Genomic DNA, 24195 nt, shown 5'->3' on the forward strand with positions numbered 1-24195 from the left:
GGGCCGTTCATTCATTTTTCCATTGAGTCAAGAAATCATCTCTACCAGTTTTTTCCTTAAAAATTAATACAAGGGAAACCTTATTTGGTAAGTTGTTTGATCCAATACTTTCCATAACTATTGACACATATCTATCAGATAACATTACCACATCCATTTTTGTGCATGATGCAAGAACTAACCAATAATTTTCTGCCTTCAGTACCAGCTGTTTCTTCAAGTCATCCTGTTCGTCAATCATTAAAACACCCATTCCCAAATTTCGGCACGAGCTGTTAGTAGGATTGGAATCATCAGATAGTACAAATAGTTTCACTTCATCAACAGCAGCCACTCGTTTATGTCCACACCACTGTTTCTCGACATGTAAACATGTAGGGAATTCCTCAAAGTTGTCAACCACAGGAATATTTTCATTGATTTCAAACTCAACAGTTGAAGGCGTTAATACCGATACTGGAATGTTGGCATTTGAAGATTTGTTCGATTGTGTGTTGTCTTGAAAAGACAATTTTGCTTTCTCCTCTTCCAAGGCCCTTACCCGCAAAGTCAACTCTTCAACTTTCTTGTTTAAATGAGTTATCATTTCGAGGTAGTCTGGCATTACCTTGTTGGGTTTTTGTTCATAGGTTGATTCAGAATTTACACTTTCCTTGGCATTACTGTCATTATCAATCTTAACAACACTAACTCCATCTTTTGAATGTACCTCTTCTGAAGATTGAGAGGTTGGCGTGAATGTACCTCTAGATGAACCTGTGGAGCTAGACTTGCTCGAGATCGTTTCAGTGCAAGACGATTTGCTTAATTTTGACTTGATATTCATGATTTTTTCATCCAACATTTTCAGCGTAGAGGGAATGGCCAATACAAAAGGAGCTAACACTTTTCTTTCTTTGATGAGTTGCTCTTCAATCACCTTTAATGGTTCTTTGTTTCTTTTTAAACAACCCCACCAATATATATTCGAAGGAGGTGGAGGTGTGTAGGTTTTTCCACTCACATAATTCCATCTCCATTCCTCGAATGATGAGTATTTATACCCTTCCATTTTAGTTAGAGAGTGATAAGTATATATTCCTTGGCTACCAATTTCTTCAGTAGTTTTAAAGGATGGATAATTAAGAGATGGAGCATGTTCAGGTGAAGCATCTGCGATTAAGGAAGTAGCGTTGTCTGATGAGGAGGTATTGGCAGACGGAGTACGTTCATTATTATTTAATATTGGAGAAGATGAACCTAGGATGTTTCCTGGAACAGACGCGGCACTTGTTTCTGACGATCCTAGAGCTTCACTTCCGACTTCACTTTGTGAGGTTCCCTCCTTGTTTTCTTGAAAATCATCCATTTTTTTGACTCTAGCACCCAGTTTCACACATTTATTATTATAATTATTTGCGCAATAAAGAACAACTTACAATCCTGATATTTGATAGAAAGGCAAGAAAGCTTGCCCATTTCGTTTGCACCTCACAAGATGAGAATTAAGACCTTAGTTGAGACTTGTTGTTGAAACCGAAAAGCAGAAAATAACGCCCTCTTGCCATGTTAGAAACAGACCGCGGTCCATCAACAAAATAACATTTCTTTCTTATTCAAAAATAAAAATAATAATCACAACATGACTTCGCTCTCTTTCGGAATGGTATTGGACCAACTCTACCAGTTCTTCACCAAAGAAGAAAACATGGTCTGGCTGTACAAAATTGTCAACAGAGCTCCCATACTCATGATCATTTTACCAATGATTGTTCTGCCTGGTACAAGAATTACACACTTTATTCTACAATCCAAAGTTGTTTTGATTTCTCTTTCCCTCTTGTATAGTGTGTTTCTCTTGGCTTTAATTGCTGCACCTTCTTCTGACCTACCAAAAATTGATTTCCTTTCGTTTGATTCCATTGTCAATGGGTTTAAACTCAAACCTGTAGTGCTTGTCAGTTGGACACACTATCTTATCACTGATCCTCTCGTGGCAACTTTGATCTATTACGATGCAATCTCAAGAGGAATTCCTCATATCTTTACATCCATTTGCATCTTTTTTGCGTTGATGCTTTGTCCTTTTGGTTTAGCTCTGTATATTCTTGGTCGGTTTGTTCTATGTCGTGTGTGGTTTGAATGGTTCGCATCACCCAGTCCTGTTTCACATTCTTTCTTGGAAATTTGGTTTGGAAGTGCTGAATTTTGGAGGAATTTGTTTTGTGTTTCGAAAACTGAAACCAAAATCGAATAGTGTGAATAGTGTCTTTTTACAATAAACTCTGTTTACCACCGCTTTACATCAAGTCAGCTCTGGAAAAGTGGGTGTAAAAGCTCAAAATCTTTCTAATAGTTTTACCTTAGAGTATTTGTCATTTAATTTCGTTAAGAACTGTGTAGGCTCGTGTGGCAGGTTGTTGAATCAGTGATGTGTTACAATCAGCTCAAATTTGTTTGCATTCTGCAATATCAGACAGCCCATGCAAGGGGATGTTTAAAATAGGCTTGGTGTCCAAATGCGCGAATTTTTCGTTGCAAGTATGCAGTCTTGAAAATAGGTCAATCTTAACAACGTGATGTCGTCATGTACTTAAAGCTTTTTGTTCTTTCGTATTGCTCGAAAGGCTTCTACATTAGCGAACGGTTTCTTTGTTACAGGATCAATATATTTCGCAGGTAACCCCGTAACGACACATTTCAATTGTTTTTCCTCCTTTGGAATGTCAAATCTTGCAATCTCTGTATCAGACATGTTTTTTTGGTTAATTTCTTTTGGAATTTCCATGTTGACAAATGTGATATATTGTTTTCCTTCTTTTGAATAAAAAACAACTCGAGGTTCATCTGGATCAACAGTCTTTGTTTTTGTTTCTCGAGCTTTTTTACGAATGTCCTCTTCAATTTGTACTAATTTTGCAAGACTATTCTTGTTGTATTCGGCTGTAATTTTAGCTTCCTCTAACAACTCCTCCTGTGATGGCATGGCATATACTTTCTTTGGGGTCTTCTTTGGTGTTTTTTGTTGTGTTTGTTTCAGCTTTTCCTCACTGGCCTCTGTTGCCTTCTTTGTGGATGCTCTAGCAGATCTTTTTGATTCAATAGTGGACGGAGCAACCACAGGTTTCGATCTAGGAGTTTTAGGTGTGCTTGACTTGGGCTTTTTTGATGCCGTGTCCTTGTACACATTCTTTCTCTTTTTTGATTCTCGTTCTTCTTTTGCCAATTTTTTCTCTAGTTGTTTTGCTCTTTCCTCTTCTTCCTCATCCGATGAAAATTCGTCAATATCGGAATCTTCAATATCTGCTTGTTCTTCCATCAATTCATCCGTAGCTTCAAACCCTTGATCCTCTGCTTCCTCTGCAAACATTTCCATCTTCCAAAACTCGTCATCCACTTGTTTATCAATACCTTCGAGGTCTGATACTCTCTTTCCACGAGTACTCCGTTGTGGAAGCACTTTTCTGGTGGGTTCTTCTTCACTCATTTTTTTTGTGTTTTTAGTTGCCAAGTGTGCCCAGTCAAACCACGACAATCAGAGTGATTCCGTTGTTTGTATCCAAAAAGAAGAAACAGCTAGTTTCAGCAAGCAAAGCACAACAGCAATTGCAGCTGTCATTGAGTATGTTTACTTTCAAGTTAGAGGTAGATCTATTATACAAGTTACTCATCATTGGATGATTGTGTCAAGTTTTGCTTGAAACTGAAGTTAAGTACAGTCATGCTTAGACTATCAACAAACGTGTTGTCATGAGCATCATATCTGTTGAGGATATATTGCAGTGACCCCTTTTGCTCAGTTGGAATGGCTTCCTCAGAAGTCGATGATAATTCATGATAATTTGTTGGCATTGAAGGCCATTTAGCCTTTGTATCCTTTGAACCTTCAAATTCAGAAACAAGTTCATAATAGCGTCGTTTGAGTGTACTAAGGGATACGTTAAGTTTCTTGGCAGCCACACTTTGCGGAAGAGTCATGAACCTTATTAACTCATTAAGGGGAATATCAATCTTGTTTCTCTTAGTTTTTCTCTTCTTTTGAATCGAGTTGTTGGAAGAGCTGGAGCAAACACTCCTCCTTTCATGTTCACTGGAGCTAATGTATGGTGATTTCTTTTCTGGCTGTTCTTCCTTTTTAGGAAATATTGGCAGCGTTTGTGGTTGCTGTGGTTGTTCGCTGCTCAGGTGAGTTAAATTTCTATGTTTATGAATGAGTTTTAAACATCCAAGTTTTTCCAAAATTACATACCTAGTAGGAGGAGGGAATACAGGGAATGATTTCAAAAATACATGTGGACTGAACCACATATTCTTATTTACAGCAGCAGGAGAAGAATTTGTTGTTGATGGTGAAGATGGGTTATTCGAGGATATTATTGGTGAAGAAGGAAGAACTGTTGAAGGTGTTGGAGAGATTGCCTTGTCCTGCGAAAGAGCAGGTTGTAACAACTTTTGGATATCGTTCATCATTGCGTTCTCCTTCTTCTTGTTTTGAATGATGGTACTGCTCGGAAATACGGGTAACAGCATGCTGGAGGCTTGGTTGCTGCTACAAAGAGTGTTACGTTGTTGAGCAACAGCTTTTGCTGAAGAATTCTTTTTCATGATGACTATACTCGTTCAATTCCGAGAGTGCAATGTTTTCAACCGAGAGAGAGATGTGATTGTTTTTCTTTCGATTTTGATCAAAGAAGGTGCATTGGTTTATTGCACAGAAGAACTGCCCGAGACAAGTGCAGGGTATCATCAAAAAAATTCCCTAAAGCCGCGAATAAAGCGAAAAAACATGTTGGAATTTCTATCCTCGCCCGGATAAATATGTGAGTCTTTCCTTTTGCATCATTTCGCGCTTTGTAAAAGTGGGCACAGGAAAATTGTAAACTCTAGCTGCAGCTATGAGCTATGAGAGGCCAACATGACAGAAGAAGGTAGCTATTCTCCTTTACATCCATCAATGTTAAATATTCCGTACGTGCTGAATGATTGAATTTCAAGTGTTTGGTTCTGATTCAATAAGAGTTTACATCATCATGGAAGAAAAGGAGGCGGAGAATTGAGAAACAGAACTCAGCAACCGAATCAAAGACTTCTTGTTCAACTCGGTCTCGGTGGTATCTAACTCTCCAAGCTCATTGAAACATCCATAAAACTTGTATTGCCTTGACAAGTCTTTACCATTCCTTAATTTCTCACTACCATACATTCGGCACCTAACGAGCGACCATGTATTTCATCATGTTGAAGAAAATGAACCAATGATGGAACGTTTGATATGATTCTTTAAATTTCTTACCTTGGATATTTAGCACACGTTGTATCAATGATATCAGTCAAACTCCAGTTTTGAGCCTTATTTGGATACTGTGTACACTCACATTGCTCCATATATTCAATTAATTTTGACAAGTACAATGAAAATTCTTCATTGTTTTGAACTCGAATCGAAGTGAAATACAATCTATATCCTGATTTGTATTTACAGTCTGGAGTTGTCGTGTCAGATGCATAAGGTCCATTGCAATAAGTAATGCAGCATGAAAAATCAGATAATAAATTGTTTCGTAATGAAAAGAACTCTTTTGTGAATTTCATGATATGTTTCAACCATGATGATTTTGATAAATTAAAAGCTGCATTCTCTTTCAACTTGAAATCCAAATCTAAATATAATTTAAAATTGTGAAATGGTCTAATCTCCTCCATGTAGAATATTTGTTTTTTCGTGATTGCCTCAGACCATACTCGAAGGTATTCTTCAAATGTTTGTTGTGATTGAATTTCAGAAATGTGATAGCATGCACCTCGTTGTGAAATGTGTGTTGGTTTTTTAAATAATAAATATTGATCTCCAACCACTGAATGATCGTAAAGCCATTCTTCCAACACGTCGGATGTATGACAACTCTTGAACCTTTTTAGCGAGTTTAACATTATCATTGAGAGATGGAACGAATTTGGAGGTATTTCTTGTTACTTGTGGTTCAGTGGTGCTTTTTGCTTGCTTTTTCATTTTTGTTTTTCAGTTGAATTGATCATCATGATGAAACAAGTCCTTGTGGATCACCCATCATCGTTTGGTTGATGCATGAAAAATCAATTCACACACAAAAAAATGTCATCCACTGAGTACAATCAGGCACAACAAACAATCGCGTAAGTAGTACATGAGATCTATCGAATATTCTCGTGGATCGGTTCGAAACAATCCTATAATTTTCTTTATTTCATTCTAATCATGACTCACACATTCCGATGGAATATCATTGATCAATCACATTCAGAGACGGAAATTATGGTAAATTTGTTGCAGCACTTGATCGATTGAGAAACCTCAATGCAGTTGATGAATACGGAAACACACTTTTACATTGGGCTGCTGCTTATAAAAGACTCGAGATGGTTAAGGAATTGATTGAAAAGAAAAAGATTGACATCACCATTAAAAACAAGACACAAAAAACTGCTTACGATTTGGTAGTTGATGCTTCTGCCACAGACATGAGCTTCTTTGAAGTAAAGCAATATTTGAAGACTAAATATCAGTAAAGTTATCATCATGAACCTGTTTCATAATTATGAAAACTTAATGTTGAGTGAATGTTTAATTTTGAAAATTTATTGAGCCACATCCTCACCCCTCACTTTGATCGTGTGACAGTTTCTTCATACACTGTTGAAATCTTTGTGGTGGCATCTAAAATTAAACCATGCTTAGTATTTAATGTAATTCCACAAGAAGGGCACTTATTGGAAGTATTGTAGTGGTTGACTTGTATTCTTTTATTGTTGTTTAGGGCCATTCCATGCCACGAGAGTATCATCTTTAGTGTGTTCGTGTATCTGTTCACGCCTCAATTCCAAGATGATTGTTCTGGACCAAGTCTCTTTGAACTTGTATTTATCAACCTGGGCTCGTCGATTACATGATATTCCATTCATTTCATCAATCCAGGGAGTAGTTCAGTACCGTGGGTATCAACTATTCAAATATCCTCAGGCTTCATTGTCTCTAGCAAACAATTCTGCAGAGTGAGAACGTATGAATGTAACATTAAACAGGTAATCAAAACAATTCTTCAACAAGTTATTTTCATCTGGGTTACTTTTTGACTTTCTTTGATTCTGGTTGATAGTTTTCGTTTTCACTGCCACCTATTTTCTCACTATTCCTCTTATTATCACAATTAATAGATTTGCAAGAGGTACAACCTTCTTTTGAGCAATGGCAATGCCTACAATTTCCAGTTGTGCATTTACAACATTGTATTTTCTTATGAGAAACTATTTTCTTTGATCTTGGGAAAGAAATTGAAGAAGGTGCTTCATTCGTCTCGTGCATGGATAGGGTGGACTTTGAATTGGAATAGGTATAGATGTGGGAGGGGAAGAAAATTGATGTGTCATGCATGGATGGTATTGTGACATTATTGAAACCATTGAGGCTTATTTGATTGTCAGGGAAGAAAATTGATGTGTAGTCTTGAGTGTCAACTGTTTCGGTAATGTCTAGTAGTTGCAGGCATTGTCGTGCAGTTATCCGTTCCTTTCTTTGATTGTTCACCATCTTTCGAAGCATGTTAAAAATTATTTGACCTTTGGATGTATCTAACTCTTTACATTTAGCTTCAATTAAAGTCCATATTTCATCATTAGTATTTTCTAATTGTTTCTTATTAATTTCAATTTCAACAATCAGTTCAATGAAAACTAATCCAAGTGAAAAGATGTCTGTTTTTGGGTGAATGAAGTTTGGTCCAGTTATTTCCTTCTCAGGTGCATTATATTTTGATGTTCCAGCAGTTGATTCTAACAAATCGCCATAAAGAAAGCAAATATTACCATCTTCTTCATCAAATGTCTTGGCTAGCTCAAAATCAATGAATTTACAATAAAACGTTGGATGGTGTCGGATTTCTTGTAGTAAATTGTTTTTCTTTTCATCAGTAGCAATATCATGCTTAATATGCTTAAAATTTTCCTTTTCTAATATTATGATATTGCTTGGTTTGATGTCATTGTGAATAATTTTTTTTGTGTGAATGTTGTCAATTTCTAAAAGTAATTGGGTGATAATATGCATCTTCTCAACACATGACCTGGCTTTCTCAATACTATTCAGCTCCTTCCCTTCAATTGATATCTCCACGTATTGAGGACAGGGTATTCCATTCTTTTCCACTTTCACATTTGGAGAAAGAAATATATTACCTAGAGGCAGGTTGAATCTATTGGAACGAAAAATCTTAACAAAAACTGGTTGAGAGGAATGGTCAATCTTACCAAGGAAAATGTCTTTTGGACTATTACCTTGACCAAGAGCGGTACTTATTTCGAAAAGATACTCTTCCAGTGTAATGGTAGTTGTCAATAATGTGTCTGTTGTTTTTTGCCAACGAATAACCAATTTGTCACCATTTGAAAAATCAGATGTGGTAAATAGTGTGCTTGTAAGTCTCTTTCTTCCTATCGACTCTTTAGTAATTCGTTTAATCAACTCATTCTCTTCGAAAATAGTTTGTCTGCTTGCTTCTAATAAAAATGATATCAATGTGTCGAGTTGTTGTTTTTCCTCTTCTGTTGAGGGTTCTATTGGGAATACTCCAACATTAAATAAGTGGTATTTGTAGCTTTTTGGAGAACGAGAAAATTCTGGAACAAACACCTTGATTCCAATCACACGAACCAATTTCTTTTCTGTCAATAATCCATAAGTTACCAAATTCTTGATTTCGGATACATGATTTTCGGAGGGCTTCATATTTTGGAGCAATGTACTATGAAACATTCTTATTATAGCCACAACTTTCAAAAAATCAGGATGAGCATGTTCAGCGTTTACTTTGTCCTCTTGACCAAATTTTACCCTAGTGTAGTATAAGGATTCATTGTTTTGTAATTCTAATCCAGAAAAATTATCATGCTTAATAGTACCCTCCAATATCTCGCTTACTTCCTTACAAAAGGTATTTGAAGGATTAGTGATGTTGTTGATTGAGACATTTCTTATCTGTCATGTTAGTGCTTATGAACTGTACAATTAACCTCAATTACACTTACGCATTCATTTTGAAGCCATAAAGTGCTGATAGTTGTAATAATTTGTGATATTTGGTATTGGTATGAAACAATTCACTACCTTCTCCCAAAGAGTCAATTTTGGTTGGATAAAGGCAATCTAATAACAGTTGATACGCTCTACTCATATTTACAAAATTAAATGCTTCTTTGGCTTCAGTAAATCTTTCTATTACCAAACGGGAATGATAAAGATGTTGCTGGATGTAGGCTTCTTTTTCCTCTTTTTTGAAGCTGTTGATGTGGGTGGACATTTGTTCTATTGATTTTCTCAAATCCGTAATTATTGAAACTTTGCCGTTTGCCTTTTTGTGATTGTGATCTTCATGCTCGGATAGCCAAGTAACTTGAAGTAAATCCTCAGCGATGCAAAGTTTACGATTGAATTCTTCGGAGCCTTCGCACCAAATATTTGTTCTCATCCTGAATTGTCTTCGTTGGTGGATTTCTTCGAGCTTAGTGTCGAACGATTTTGTCATTTTTTTGGCGCAATAACTTTTGCTGGCCTCCTTGCAGAATTCCATCAAAGAGTAGCAAAAAATGAAGCGAAAAATCACTGCTCCTTCTGCTGTGGCCTCCACAACATCATCATCACAACAAGTGGAAGGCAAGGATGCAAGTTTGGAAGCTCTCAATAAGAAAATGAAGTATAGCCTAATGAATGAAAATAAGCCCATACTTGTGAAAGAAGAAAATTCAGAAGTATTGTTGACATCATCCGAAGCATCAGCGGAGGAGTCACAAATATCTATTGACTCCATTGGCTCTATTGAATCACTGGGATCCATTATACTTGAAGAGGAGGATTTTATATCAGTAAAAGAGGATCAACCTTTTTTATCTTCGGAGCTCAATCAGGGAGATGAAGAAATTGATCATATTAACACTAAACCAGTGATTCAAACAAAGATAAATTTAATAGAAAAAGCCATAGATTTTTATGGACTGCCCCGAATATGTGGTGAATTATTTCGGGAAATCAAAGGTGTAAATAAGTTATATGATTGGCAAGAAAAATTATTAGGACTCGAAGAATTGAAATCTGGTAGAAATGTTGTGTATTCCTTGCCAACGAGCGGAGGTAAAACCCTGATTGCAGAAATTTTGATGATTAGGAATTGCCAAATTTTGAAAAAGAAATCTTTACTGGTTCTTCCCTATGTTTCAATTTGCGAGGAAAAATGTGCAAGTTTGGAATTGTTTAGTGACCACTTAAATTTCTTTGTTGAGGGTTATTTTGGGTCAAAAGGTGCCCTTCCTGTGGAACCTGGTAATCAATTAATTATATCTACTATTGAAAAAGCAAACCTTATCATTGATTCTCTTGTTAAAGAGAACAGAATTCATGAGCTTGGATGTGTAGTTATTGATGAGCTACACATGCTAGGAGAGGGTGATAGAGGTCAATTACTAGAAAATTTACTAACAAAAATTCTGTACATACAAAGAGAGAAGAAGAATGTAGAAATTATCATTGACGACACCCCAATTTTTGAGCAGAATTCCGAGAAATCATCAACTACGATTGAAAAAGTTTCTATTCAAATAATTGGAATGTCTGCTACAATACCTAATTTAGAAAGTATTGCTCAGTGGATGGACGCTACTCTGTACACATCCGATTACAGACCAGTTCCTCTTGTAGAATATTATACAATTGGTGAAGCTGTTTTCGACAAGCAAGGCAATAATATAAGAAATTTGAATCCAATACCCTTTGAAGTGGGAAAAGGAAAAGCAGATCCTGATTTTATAACATCATTATGTTGTGAAGTTATACCTGCGAATAGTGTTCTAGTGTTTTGTCCCACTAAGCAATCCTGTGAGGATTGTGTAAAACATTTATCACAAACACTACCCATTTCCAAAGATTATGAAGAAGAAAAAGAAAAATTAATTTCTGACCTCAAACTCCTTGGAAATGAAGATAGTAATCTTTTGAATGGAATCAAGTATGGAGTTGCTTACCACCATAGCTCCTTAGCCACAGAAGAACGAGCTTTAATTGAGAATGCGTACCGAAACCATGTCATTTGCGTCATTTGTTGCACGAGTACTCTCGCAGCTGGTATTAATTTACCAGCTGCAAGAGTCATTTTCAACACACCATACATTGGCTACAAACAATTTTTAACCAAAGCAAAATATCTGCAGATGGCAGGTAGGGCTGGTCGTGCTGGCATTGACACATTTGGAGAAAGTTTTCTTGGTAAGTCGATATCGTAGTATTCTCTCTTATCTTTAAAATGATAATTATTCATCACTAAAATAGTGCTTCAAAAACAGTACAAAGCCCAAGTCGACGGAGGCAAAGAGCTAATTTCCAAGCCGTTAGAAAATGTAAACAGCTGCATCAATGTTGAAGAAGCTGACTCTCTAAGTCGAGTATGCCTTGAGGTTGTATCTAGCGGTCTGGTTTCAACCATGGCAGACATTGAGAAATTTATATCATACACCTTTTGCACTTTTCAAACCCCTGACCTCAAACAAAAACTAATTGAACAGTTCCGTTTCGTTGTGTCTCAACTTGCTGAAAACAAATTAATTAACATGCCGTCTGAATCATCATCTGGTTTTGAAATGACCTCGTTCGGTCTAGGAGCATCCAGAAGCACACTCACTTTAAAACAGTCTCTTGAACTTTCAGACCTGTTAAAGAATGCAATGGATGAAGGAATCATTCTGAGCGATGAGCTACATTTGTTGTATCTCATTGGCATTCCCGTGGATGGTAATGGCTTATTGGAACCCAATTATGTCAAGTTTTTCAATTATATTGAGCAAAAGGCAACAAGTACAGAAAAAAAGATTTTACAAAGATGCAAAACTCCAGAGCAAGCCATTGTTACTAAAGCCATGAACAAATTTTCAAAGATTACCGATTTAGATAATAGCTTAGTGAAACGAATGTATAATGCATTTATTTTGAGAGACATCATTAACGAGAGCACTTCTTTTTTGGAGTATTGCGAGATCCGTGGAAGAGGAAATCTTCAACAACTAATGTCTCAATCTACTACATTTTGCAATATGGCTCAACAATTTTGTGAGAAATTGGAATATTGGCATTTAGCAAAAATGGCAAAAAGGTACACTAAAAGAATACAATATGGAGCGAAACAAGATTTGATCGATTTGGTTCAGCTCGAAGGAGTGAAGAGGCCTGAGATTGCAAGAATTCTTAAAAATTGTGACTTGACTCTGGAGAAACTCAACCATTTTCTTTCTGAAGCAGAAAATGAAGAAATACCTCTTTCCTTAATGGATGAAGAAAATGCCAAACAAATTATGGCAACTCACAAACTCCTTGAACACGTTAAATCATTCCCTCACTCTCCTCAAATACTCTCGTTCATTGACCATTATTTTACCCACGAGAAGATGATCACCATCATGCAGAGCGCAAAACGAGAACTCTCAAGAAAAGCCTTCTACTTGCGAGCGAAATCAGAGCTCTTGGAACAATAAGGAACGAATACGCGCATAAAAGGGCGACTTAATAGTTGCCAATTATTTGTCGAGGGCACATCGAATAAGGATAAAATAGTTGCGCACGAACTAGTGGACTATGCATGATCAAACCACAAAAAAAACAACATGAAGTGCGGTGCTTGCGGAGACAGTTGTTCTAAGCTTCACAAGGTGAGCTGTAAAGAAGGATGTGTTTTATCAGTTTGTCATGTAAGTGGAAACGTTGAAGAATTTGTAGTGAAACAAGTCATGCTATCTCATTGTTGATGACCATTATTTCAATTCGATCAGCTTTGCCATGGCACACCACAAGCAAGAATCGGTACAAAGTGCCCATCATGCGGAAAGATTGCTTCTTGGAAGAAGTTGTAGAACGTTGGAACCAATGTTTAATTGTATCACAAATAAAAATTCCTTTCACGCTTGTAATTAATTTGACTCACATCACAACATCTTTCGATTTGGTCAAAGATAAATGAGCTTTAAGACCACAAATCTAACTCTTTTGGGTGTTCTAGTCTATTGGAACAATTTATGTTCGTTATCAAATCAGTGTAAGCGTCAAGTTATACTAGAAACAAGATCGACACAAGATGTACCAGCTCGTCATCCATCAACATCGCTTACAGCCAACGGCTAACTTTCCGAAGTAAACGTTGGTTACAACGTTCGTGTGAAAACAAGCGGGAAGTAGCAACAGACTAATAACAGCTGGTGTTGCTACCAATTGGTCTTATGAGAGCTGAGATCGTTGAAGCACAACAGCTTTATGTCGTCAAAGTACTTTTTAAAAGGCAATGGAACACATGTTCACTCTCTTTCGAAGGATTCTATTTGAAATGATAAATTCCTTCTCTCCAACTGATCATAAAGAAGAAGAAAACTCTCCAGTGTAAAATTACCTCCAAATCCCTCTTGCTGTTCCTCTCATCCATCCGGATTCGTTGTCAAAATCTTTCACTTTCAAGTTGGACTCACTCATTGTTTTGAATCGCTCACCAACAACCCAGAAAAAAACCAAGCATGCAACACACTGGGAGAAATTCATTGAGCTCATCCTTGTCGTCAATTCAGAACAGCAACAATAACAACACTATTGGAGGATCGAACAACAATCATTCACCATCCATTCCGTCTTCATTACATACGACATTGACCGAAGGATCATCAGCAATTCCCTATAGCACAAGCACTCACGGAATTTCTCCTCATCACCAGTATCATCCTCACCACTCTTCATCCATGACTCCTACGGCTGCAACTCTGATTTCTTCTTCTTCACCATCATCATCCACTCAAGGAAAGGAAAAGGAGATAAATTCGAATAGTACCAGCAGCACCAACAACTTTCCTTCCTCTTTTCAGTCATCCTCGTCATCTTCACCTCCACAACAACATCATCACCATCATAATTCGTCCAATAATACGACCACTACGACAACTCATCACCCCCAAGAGCAAGTGACCACTACGACAACCACTTCTCTGACCACTACCAAACAACAAGCACTGAAATCTAGCCTTTTAATGACGACCACTACGGCTGTGGTGCTGAATAATACCAACTCGGCTGCCATTAATACTTCTCTGACGACTTCTGTTTCAGCATCATCCTCAACTGTAATCCCAACTTCAAGCAATCTGAAATCACCACAACATTCACCACGTCCAAGAACCATTAGCAATCCCCATGCCTACAGCTATCGGAACACACACTATGGCAATCCATACCCTCAGACCAGTGCTTTCATGAATTGGTTTTCTTCCTTCTCTGGTAGTTCGGGACATAATTCTCACCACAACAATTTCAATTCTCCAATTATTGGAGCATCCAAGAAGGAATTTAAACACTCCATGCCCTTTTTACGTACTTGCTTTATGAAGGCTAGGACCAGTATCGTCATTCTCCTTATATTATGTGCTATTGCTTCTCTACTTTTTGTTTTGAATTTACGTTCCAATGTATTTTCCAAAATTCATAATACCATTAGTACTGGTGTTGATGATGCTCTAGAAACACTTGAAGAAGCCAATACCATCTATGATGCTAGTTATGATAGATATCGTATTCCTCTCTCCAAAGACCAAGTAGAACGACCTGATTGGGAAAACATTCAAAAGAACGACCCTAGAAAGCTTCGGATACATCCCTCTGGAAGAAAGCAAGCTTCGGATTCGAGAAGAAGGAAGAAACACGAGACCTCTTCCTCGTCATCCTCTTCATCAACAACCACACAACAACAACAACCACAAATTGAAAAGCCAACACCCACACGAATTGTTGCAACTCCACCAGCGTCATCCACAACAGAACAACCAAAACTTGAACAAGAAAACAACAAGGCTACAAAAACCACTACTACCACCGTACATCCAGACATGGGTCCAAAAGTCATTCAACACATGGATGACAGCAACAAACATCCAATACCTGTAAAGCCAGAACCAATCACCTATGTCAAACCACTCAGACCTGATGGAAATGATGTGCGTACGGAGGTTCCAAAACCTGCAGTGGAAAATGAAGAAAATCCAGATTTTAAAATTGATCACATCTATGTGATTAACTTGAAAATTAGAGAAGACAGAAAGTTAAAGTCAATCCGAAGACTCAACACTCTCGGTGGCATCTTTTCAAATTATAGCTTCTTTGAACCTGTGTATGGAGAGGCATTGTCTGACAAGGACATCTTTAACCACGTGTCAATAACAACTTATAAGGCCATTGCAGAAGGAAGAAGTCTTGATTATCAACTTGCTACCAAGGGTGCAGTTGGATGCTATCTGACACATACAAATATTTGGAAAGATATGATTGAGAAAGGTTATGAGAAAATTTTGATTTTTGAGGACGATTTTGAAATTACTAGTCCCTATGACGAAATTATGACCTATTTCGCACATTTACCAAAAGAATTTGATGTAGCTTTTATGTATTTTAGTCTCTTCCCTGGAAGTGGAGAATTTGAAAGATACAATGATTATTGGATGACAACATCAGCAACTAGAGTCTATGGAGCAGCTAGTTATATCATTACTAGAAAGGCTGCCCTAAAGTTATTGGAAAAAGCGTTCCCAATCGATTTACAGCTAGATGCTTTTATTAACCATTATGTGACATTCACCGGTGGTTTAAGATTATACTCGAATAAGCTTCTCTTTGGACATGAAATTATTGAATTATTCAATACCAATGTCCAAGATTATTGCTGGAAATGTTTTGCAAATATTTTAATGGACAATTTCCTTTCCTTTGATTTAGTGATGAATGTATTCATTGTTGTGGCTGTGGTTGTTGTAATTTTAATTCTCTATGCCAAGTACTTTTCAAGAATACTTGCTAATAGAAAGAAGGGAAAGCCAGAACGATTAGCTGAATGGGCTCACAATGAATGATAATAACATTTCCAAAATCTGATTCGTGTACATTAACATTTGTGTGACACACCAATGTATTTTCCTTTTACATGACAAATAAATGGATTGTGTCCAGCGAGTATTGGATGGTCCAATAATTGCAGCGCTCTCTGACTCCGGAGTCGTGCGTACGTTAAATGGAATAAATGCAACTCTAGCATCTTCCTCGATAACCAACTTTTGATGAATAAAAAATGACTGCAAAAACTGTGATTGTCACTGGTGGATTCAATGGTAAGTCCAAAGGAGATGTGAATCAATGGATTACCATGATCATTTTATCACACATATTTCATTAGGAATTGGATTGGTCATTTCCCAAACTTTGCTTGCAAGACAATTCCGAGTGGTCATTGCTGATATTGCTGTTCCGAATGATATTAATGAAAATTTGCAATCAACAAACACAACAACACCGTTCATCAATCCATTCGCAAATTTATTTGATCCATCCATGTACCTTTTAATTCATTGCGATGTTTCAAACGAGCAAGATGTGAAAAATCTAATGGAGAAAACAATTCATAAATTTTCTCGTTTGGATGCCATAGTAAACAATGCTGCTGTTTCACACCCTCATTATCATGGCAAGGATATTACTGAACTTTCTTTAGAGGAGTGGAATAGAGTTGTATCGATCAATTTGACAAGCGTCTTTCTTACAACTAAATATGGTGTTCCTTATTTGAAGCAATCTCGAGGATGCATTATTAACATTTCGTCAACACGAGCATTGCAAAGCGAAGCAAACACTGAAATTTATAGTGCAACTAAGGGAGGAGTTCTTTCTTTGACTCATTCATTGGCAATTAGTCTTGGACCCGAAATTAATGTGAACTGTATTTCTCCTGGATGGTAGGTTGTGTGAGATTCATACTACAATAGTCTACAAACAACACAATTAACAATTTTTATTCTGCTTAATATTTTCTTTGAATTCCTTTATACTAAACAAAAAGGATTGACGTGCAATCTCATCAAGTTGGCAAAGAACGACAATATGAATTAAGAGAAGGTGATCATAAACAGCACCCTGTTGGCAGGGTTGGGCGAGTAAGTTTATTACTGGTAGTATTCGTAATTCTCTCTAATAATTGTATTTCACACGTAACCATTATTCAGCCTGAAGATGTTGCAAAATTGTGCTTATTTCTGATTGAGGATGGTTGTCAAGATGGAAGTGGATTTATCACTGGTCAAAACTTTGTAATTGACGGAGGAATGACAAAGAAAATGATTTATAACGGAGAGCCATGGTGGAAAGAGGAGTAAATTAAAAGTGAAAGATATTGTGTACAATTCTATGCAATGGATAGTCATCATCTTCATCACTGTCATCATCGTCATCATCATCGTCATCAAACATGAACATTTCATCCTCATCTTCATCATAGTCGTCATCATCGTCATTGAAATCATCCTCATCGTCAATCACAATAACATCATTGGATCTAGCCTTTTCACGCAGCTCTGCGATACGGTCCTTACTTAGAACAGATTCCGGTATTAAGGCAGTGACAGAGTCAGATTTCATCAATGCTTCAGAAACAATATCCTCGTTATGGAGTAGCTCGTCTGAGGCGAATTGAATGGCACTGGCTGATTGTGAGATGGCCTTTAGCACAATCTCCTTGTCATTCCTCAAATCATCAGAAGCAAATTGTAATGAAGCAGGATCATCAGAGACAGCAGCTATAACAACAGCTTTGTCATTTCTCAATTCATAGGGAGCGTATTGAAGCATTAGTCCATCTTGTTTCACTGCCTTTAACACTAATTCCTTGTCGTGCCAAAATTCAGGATCTGCATACTGTAGTACAACAGCATATTGATCAGTAGCGGCTTGAACAATGCTTCTGTCACGTTTTAATCTTGGTGACACGTATTCCAGTAAGCTTCCACATGCTGTGACTTGGGAAAGAGCAAGCTTGTCGTCATCTCGTAATCGGTCTGAAAGATAGGGAAATGTGTGATCTTCCTCATGCTCAATGCACTGAGTGACAACTTGTTCATTATCTGCTAGAGAATATTCAGTACATTGTAAGATTCCAGAGTGAGGGTCAAATAAATTGAGCACATGCTGCCTATCGCAAAAACATTCCACTTTTGAGGAGTATCCTCCTTCCTTTTCTTTGAACAGGATCATTTCTGGATCATTTCTCAATTCATAACTGGCATAAAAAATACTTTGATTATTTTGCTTTATGGCAGCCTTCACAATCTCTCGATCATTTCTAAGCTCTATAGAGAGGTCTTTCAGCATTGCTCCATCCTTGTTGACAGTAGCTAATGCTACCTTTCGGTTGTTACGAAGCATGGACTTTGAAAGTGAAACTAAGTGTGGATATTTTTGCATTGCAAGAGTAATAATTTCTTCGTCCTCAAATAAAGAATCGTCAATATAATCCACAGGAGGATTTGGAAGCTTCAGAACTTCCATAACAAAGGATTTGTCTTTTCTTAGTTCTGATGAAACAAATTTCATATTGTTATAAGTGAGTTGTACTGCTTTCAATGCAATATCTCTGTCATTTCTGATGGAGAACGGACAGAACTCTAGAGTAATAATATTACCATTTCTATTTTCTAATAATTTGTCGAGAGCTATAAGCAATATTTCCTTGTCGTTTTTCAGCTCAGTGGAGGCATGTTTAAGAGAAGTTACATCACTTTGTACAGCTGCTTTCACAATATCTCGGTTATTTTGAAGACGAGCTGATGCATATTCTAAATTTTTTGGATCTATCAACACGGCAGCAAGAACTACATCCTCATCATTTCTCAGGTCAAACGCTGCCATTTTTAAGGATAATTTGTAACTTATGGCTTTTAGCATAAAATCCTTATCTCTTTTAAGGTTGTATGGAATATCTCCAAAAGTTTTTTTTTCTATGGCAATTTCTAACAATTCTTTGTCTAGCCTCAACATTCCTACTGCGTAAAACATACATTTCGAATTGGATTTAACAGCTTTGAGCATAATGTCTCGATTATTTTTAACAGCAAAAGGGGCGTGTCGGAGCATATTACCATCACCAGCGAATGCTAACTGACAAATTTCTTCGTCACATTTCAACCTAAATGACAAGTATCTGTAGCTAGAGGCAGAGTTTGACAGTGCAGCCATCGCAATTTGCTTGTCATCTCGCAATTCCACAGAAGCAGCTTTAATAGCGCTTCCATCCACCTTAACCAGTTTTAGCATAAATGACCGATCAGATTTGAATGATTCTGGCAAATAAGCACAGTTTCCTCCCTGCTTAACTGCTTGATAAATGAGCTCCTTATTTTCAATGGTAAACATAGAGGAAGAGTAAGGTGTGAACATATGGTGAAAGTGTTTCTTATGAGCAAGCTTCTTAGTATCATAATGGATCAAATCAAATCGAAGGCTCTCCATCTTCAAGAATTGTTTAAATGTTCCCAAACCTGAAATGTAGTCGTCGTCGCTGTCGTCACTGTCATATGTTTCAAGAAGGAGAAGCCCTCGAGAATTCATTAGAATTGATTTTTCTTCATGTTTCGTACCTCCGATTACTACTCTCCCGCCAATTTTGTACCATTGTTCTATTGGAAGCAGGACATTGCTGATATGAATAAAATCGGAACTGAATGGTCTTCTTCCGTTAGTGATTTGTAAAAATTCTCTCAAGTGAAAGGGTATTCTAATCTGTAACTTAATTTCGGTTTGTTCAATTACGGATAATGGTACTGGCGTTTCTTTTAGAGGGCACAACATGAAATTGTTTTCATCATTCCAATACTCGATCACATCTCTTTTTTCAGTTCTTACACATGCTCTATGAAAAGCAATGGATACTTGTTCAACTATTTTTCTATCTGAATCTAACAAGAAGTCAAAAATCATATCAAGTACATCATCAGGAAATATCGAATTGTCGTTAAAATTAGATATTTTCTTTTTCTTCGTTTGAGGTTCTAGAACGGTATTGCAGTTGATTACATGTTCAACGGAGGTTGATCGTTGATCGGATAGGCTTCTCTTAGTTGAAGAAGATGATGCTTTTTTGTTGGATCTACGTCGAGGCATTTTTTTTTGGTGTGTTTTTTTTTGGTACGAGACTTTTCTCTTGCAATTTTTTTTGAATATTTAATGTCATGAACCGATTGAAGAAGAACAACATGATCATTTGGATTACTACACTAATAAATATGAGAGTATACTTCATTTTGAGGACTTTGGTGGTGTTTCAATTCTTTTGTTGTTTTATGAAAATAATTTTCACATTCCTCTCTTGGTGTCAAATTTCAATGTCACTTGACAAAAAAATGGGCAATCATCCTTCCTCACCGAAATCATCATCCCACTATTCACCTTTTGACCACAACAACCACACCAATAGCACACACTCCTCAAGTACTCATCACAGATTACAACGTTCCTCATCATTGGCCTCTAAACATCGGTCTGGTTCTGTACTTCTTGATAGTAATTATGTTCATCATCATCAACAACAACGAATCAATATAACTGCTTCGAGCACGGGAGTGGATGCCTCAGATTCATTGCATCATCATTCAAATCATCATTCAAATCGAAAAAGTCATCATTTTCAAACCAAGTTAATGATGGAATATGATGATCTCAATAGCGACAACAACTCAACCATTTTATTCAATGAAGAAAATGCATTGGATGCAAATTCTGCATTTTCAAATTCTCAATTGTCAAATGTCATTTCATCTCTTGCACAATACAAGGTACTTTTATTGGGTGGAGGAGCCTCTGGAAAATCCACCTTTTTTAAAGCAATCGAATTGTATAAAAAGGGATGTTTTTCTAATTCAAATACTAAAAAAGGAGTCATTTATTTCAATATTATAAAAGATATGGGAGAATTGTGTAAAGAATATTTGAAATTTTCAACAGAATTTTTAAATTGTGAAAAAAACGATCGAATTTTTGAAAATTTAGATGAATTACAACAAGTATTTCCAAATGAACTACCTCTATCCATCATTAATGCTATGGAACGACTTGTGAAATTAGCTTCTGATAAGAGTTTTATTCAGAGTGCTGTGAAAAGATCTTCAGATAGATCCTATAATCAAACCTATGATACACATTTTGGTGAACAAGTGTATGATGATATAGAATTGTTATGGAACTATAGACCATTTCATTTATTTGCACATTATCACTTGACACATTTAGTGATGCCTTCATTTACTTCTTTACATGGTGAGCATGATGAAAATGGATTGATATCAAACACGAGTACAGTAGCAGAGATGAGAAATTTTGATTATGATGATTTGATTTACTTTCTTGATCATAGAATGAAAGACATTTATCCTCCCTATCAATATGATCCAAATTCAATGGATATTTTACATCGAAGACAAAAAACTGTTGGATTATATTACATGCATTATATTGAAGATGCAATTTTTGAAAATGGTACTAAAGAAACGAGGGATTATCTCTTTGTAGATACTGGAGGACAACGTTCAGAACGTAAAAAGTGGTCTCTAGTCATGCCAAACACTGTGATGGTTTTCTTTTTTGTGGCCTTATCTGATATGAATGTCACACTATATGAAGATAATCATCAAAATCGATTTTTTGAATCATTGCTCTTGTTTGAGAAGATATGTAAAGAAATAGATCTCTCACACACTCCATTCATCCTATTTTTCACCAAAGCTGATATTTACAAGAAGAAAATTAAGCGAGGCCTTAAACCTATTGAACTGTTTGAAAGTATGAACAGGTCTTATCAAATGACAATTGAAGCTCAACATTCGTCTCAACAACAAAGAGAACCACAGATGGAAATTGCAATACCTGCACAAACCATTGACCCTTCCTTGAACCTTGACTTATCTACCGAGCAAGTAGAAAAGGTCTATGTGGAATCCATAGAATACTTCACTTCTCAGTTCAAACAACGCTTGTATGGAACAGGTCAAACACTTCAAGTGTATTCTCTCAATACTACAGACACAAACGAATTTAATTCGACATTTAAAAAGGTCATGAGCGATTTAAATAAGATTCAGCGTGAACCTTGATGAACAAAGATATATTAGTGCTTTAATTGTAAAATAAATTGTCTTGACACTATTATTAATATTTAAACACAAAACATCACTGTATCGTGTGAATAAATTTTGAATAATATTTTCGGGTAGGTGTTTGTTGTCACCAAAAGACGTCCAATATCTACATGTTTTGAAAAGGAGTGTGAGCCATAGCCAATAAAACTCTAATTATGGTCATCATCATCGTCCTCATCATCGTCTTCACCGTCCTCCTCATCATCAGAAAATGCAACTCGATTTGGGTTTCCTTCAAAATATTCCTCATCCTCTTGAGCTTCCTTCTTCTCTACTGCCGAGTCTTCTTCGTCAATGTTGGTTTCAAATTCAAGAGGCCATTTTCCTTGCTTTTTTAAACTCTTTACATGATGACTCAACAAGATATGATCCACAAATCCTTTGATTTTACCCTTATTTTGTTCACTCCGATCCGTGCTAATCACTACATAATCACCCTTCTTCACCCAAACCAATTTATTGAACTTGGTAGGTAAAATCACTAATATTCTTTCCTTTGTTACTGGATATTCTACTTCAATTTGGTTAGTTCCTCTCGTAGACACGATCCGAACAATACTTTGTGTTTCGGAAATCTCTGGAGCCTCATCAAAGAGAGTGTTTTGAATGTTCTTTCTGGTTTTACTCATTTTTTTTTATTTTTTTCAACTTGGAAATGCACTTCAAGTAATTTTATTGTTTAAAGGAATTTATTGACTCGATGCAGAGTGTGAGGTGGTCGTGTTGTTGTTGGTTGGAGAAAAGATACCTTCTTCCTTCATTTCCACCTCAAACCCTCTTGGAGAGGTGAGTGCGCTGTCAGAAGTCACTTTGGAAGGATTTAATTCTTGCAATTCCTCAACAGTTCCTTTGAACAGTGGTTTGAAAAGAGGAATCAATAAGGCAGTGAAAATTACAATTCCTAAACAATTCAAAATATAATAAATCAATTTACAATAGACCCATTGTTCCATAAATGCACCACTTCCAGTTGCTAACACTTGAATTAAGGCTCCTAAAGTGAGACCAATTTGAAGTGCAATCACTTGTTTGAATGGCTTTTGAGAATGAGCTGAATTTTTAGACATGAGTCTCAACACTCGGAAGGAAACAATCTTTTGGCGATTGATTTTCAAACATTTCATAAATCAATGGAATGATAAATGAATGAAACAAGGAATAAATACCTGTAACAAATTAACAAACTTACATTAAAGGCAATGGTTTGCAAGATGATTTGAGAAGTATAGATCACAAACAATACCAAGTAAATATATAACTGAACATCTGTGGAGAATAATTTGAATTTTCCAAGCAAGTAATTCAAAGTGACTATAAAACTCAATAAAAACATTACGACAATCATGACATTTCCAATAACATTGACAATAAAGCCATACGCCTTATACTGTCTACTTTCAAATTGTCCTTTCGCTAATTGAACTGTTTTCAAAAACACAAAAGTCACAAAATTCACAATTAATGGAATAAACACAACATTGAGTAAAAATGTAAATATTTCAAAAGTTCCAACGACATAGAGAGCTGTAATTTTCGATGAAGAAACTCCAGCTTGCAATGCTGTAACATTGGATTTCATACTTTGCATGATTTTCAGAGCTTGTTCTTGACCATATTGATTTTGAAAATAAATATCAAAATCGCTCACAATGGTCATGTTGACAGCATCGAAAATGGTTCGAATCAGTAGTCCAATACATTGGACCACTAAGAGTACCACTGACATGGAGAGAAGTGTCTGTTGATTTCTTACAATCTTTTCTAATTTTCGTTTTCGATGAACAAACACACCAAAGATTGCCAACACAATCACAAACACAAGGATGAATAGTACGCTAATGACTATTGATGTAATACTCAAGGCATAGGGATCAAAATTATTCAGAGTATAATAACTTGAGAACGGAAGTGTTGAATTCGTATTGTTATTATTGTCCGTATTTTGATTTTGAACATGATCAATAGAGGATGGATAGGAGGACATGGTTGTTGTCTCAACGGAGATGGATACTAGCGATGAAGGGATAGTGGCAAGGGAGAGTGGCCACTTGTGAGAATTATAATGGATTTTTTGTTGTGAGTTGTTCATGAAATTTGGCGTTTTGATGGATAGACATTTGACTCTTGTTCAAATAAGGAATAAATTCCCACATCTCGTGTGGTATTTGACGA

The 24195-nt window shown here is 36.5% G+C and overlaps 13 protein-coding genes across 13 annotated transcripts; 5 read left to right on the plus strand and 8 right to left on the minus strand.

Annotated features, from left to right (window-relative positions):
* Nucleotides 1-7: 7 nt before the first annotated feature.
* Nucleotides 8-1348, minus strand: C9374_005475 (uncharacterized protein; the record flags this gene model as incomplete). The annotated part of the gene is made up of 1 exon (XM_044695229.1): nt 8-1348. The coding sequence occupies one exon, from the start codon at nt 1346-1348 to the stop codon at nt 8-10; it is 1341 nt and encodes a 446-aa protein (XP_044547952.1).
* A 1224-nt stretch (nt 1349-2572) lies between these two features.
* C9374_005476 (uncharacterized protein) lies at nt 2573-3466 on the minus strand (the record flags this gene model as incomplete). Its single annotated transcript, XM_044695230.1, has 1 exon — nt 2573-3466. One exon carries the CDS (start codon nt 3464-3466, stop codon nt 2573-2575), a length of 894 nt encoding a protein of 297 aa, XP_044547953.1.
* Nucleotides 3467-3642: 176 nt separating this feature from the next.
* C9374_005477 (uncharacterized protein) lies at nt 3643-4584 on the minus strand (the record flags this gene model as incomplete). The annotated part of the gene is made up of 2 exons (XM_044695231.1): nt 3643-4177; nt 4229-4584. The coding sequence occupies 2 exons, from the start codon at nt 4582-4584 to the stop codon at nt 3643-3645; spliced, it is 891 nt and encodes a 296-aa protein (XP_044547954.1).
* A 415-nt stretch (nt 4585-4999) lies between these two features.
* Nucleotides 5000-5910, minus strand: C9374_005478 (uncharacterized protein; the record flags this gene model as incomplete). The annotated part of the gene is made up of 2 exons (XM_044695232.1): nt 5000-5189; nt 5273-5910. The coding sequence occupies 2 exons, from the start codon at nt 5908-5910 to the stop codon at nt 5000-5002; spliced, it is 828 nt and encodes a 275-aa protein (XP_044547955.1).
* A 181-nt stretch (nt 5911-6091) lies between these two features.
* Nucleotides 6092-6525, plus strand: C9374_005479 (uncharacterized protein; the record flags this gene model as incomplete). The annotated part of the gene is made up of 2 exons (XM_044695233.1): nt 6092-6132; nt 6261-6525. The coding sequence occupies 2 exons, from the start codon at nt 6092-6094 to the stop codon at nt 6523-6525; spliced, it is 306 nt and encodes a 101-aa protein (XP_044547956.1).
* A 553-nt stretch (nt 6526-7078) lies between these two features.
* C9374_005480 (uncharacterized protein) lies at nt 7079-9533 on the minus strand (the record flags this gene model as incomplete). Its single annotated transcript, XM_044695235.1, has 2 exons — nt 7079-8843; nt 9037-9533. 2 exons carry the CDS (start codon nt 9531-9533, stop codon nt 7079-7081), a joined length of 2262 nt encoding a protein of 753 aa, XP_044547957.1.
* Nucleotides 9534-9594: 61 nt separating this feature from the next.
* C9374_005481 (uncharacterized protein) lies at nt 9595-12522 on the plus strand (the record flags this gene model as incomplete). Its single annotated transcript, XM_044695236.1, has 2 exons — nt 9595-11263; nt 11327-12522. The coding sequence occupies 2 exons, from the start codon at nt 9595-9597 to the stop codon at nt 12520-12522; spliced, it is 2865 nt and encodes a 954-aa protein (XP_044547958.1).
* Nucleotides 12523-13548: 1026 nt separating this feature from the next.
* On the plus strand, nt 13549-15921 carry C9374_005482 (uncharacterized protein; the record flags this gene model as incomplete). Its single annotated transcript, XM_044695237.1, has 1 exon — nt 13549-15921. The coding sequence occupies one exon, from the start codon at nt 13549-13551 to the stop codon at nt 15919-15921; it is 2373 nt and encodes a 790-aa protein (XP_044547959.1).
* A 215-nt stretch (nt 15922-16136) lies between these two features.
* C9374_005483 (uncharacterized protein) lies at nt 16137-17214 on the plus strand (the record flags this gene model as incomplete). The annotated part of the gene is made up of 4 exons (XM_044695238.1): nt 16137-16176; nt 16242-16797; nt 16902-16995; nt 17065-17214. The coding sequence occupies 4 exons, from the start codon at nt 16137-16139 to the stop codon at nt 17212-17214; spliced, it is 840 nt and encodes a 279-aa protein (XP_044547960.1).
* A 1-nt stretch (nt 17215) lies between these two features.
* C9374_005484 (uncharacterized protein) lies at nt 17216-19993 on the minus strand (the record flags this gene model as incomplete). The annotated part of the gene is made up of 1 exon (XM_044695239.1): nt 17216-19993. The coding sequence occupies one exon, from the start codon at nt 19991-19993 to the stop codon at nt 17216-17218; it is 2778 nt and encodes a 925-aa protein (XP_044547961.1).
* A 239-nt stretch (nt 19994-20232) lies between these two features.
* C9374_005485 (uncharacterized protein) lies at nt 20233-21978 on the plus strand (the record flags this gene model as incomplete). Its single annotated transcript, XM_044695240.1, has 1 exon — nt 20233-21978. One exon carries the CDS (start codon nt 20233-20235, stop codon nt 21976-21978), a length of 1746 nt encoding a protein of 581 aa, XP_044547962.1.
* Nucleotides 21979-22172: 194 nt separating this feature from the next.
* On the minus strand, nt 22173-22652 carry C9374_005486 (uncharacterized protein; the record flags this gene model as incomplete). The annotated part of the gene is made up of 1 exon (XM_044695241.1): nt 22173-22652. One exon carries the CDS (start codon nt 22650-22652, stop codon nt 22173-22175), a length of 480 nt encoding a protein of 159 aa, XP_044547963.1.
* A 60-nt stretch (nt 22653-22712) lies between these two features.
* C9374_005487 (uncharacterized protein) lies at nt 22713-24112 on the minus strand (the record flags this gene model as incomplete). The annotated part of the gene is made up of 2 exons (XM_044695242.1): nt 22713-23117; nt 23213-24112. 2 exons carry the CDS (start codon nt 24110-24112, stop codon nt 22713-22715), a joined length of 1305 nt encoding a protein of 434 aa, XP_044547964.1.
* Nucleotides 24113-24195: the final 83 nt, after the last annotated feature.

This window comes from Naegleria lovaniensis (assembly GCF_003324165.1).
Source record: "Naegleria lovaniensis strain ATCC 30569 chromosome Unknown tig024, whole genome shotgun sequence".
Lineage (NCBI taxonomy): Eukaryota > Heterolobosea > Eutetramitea > Acrasida > Naegleriidae > Naegleria > Naegleria lovaniensis.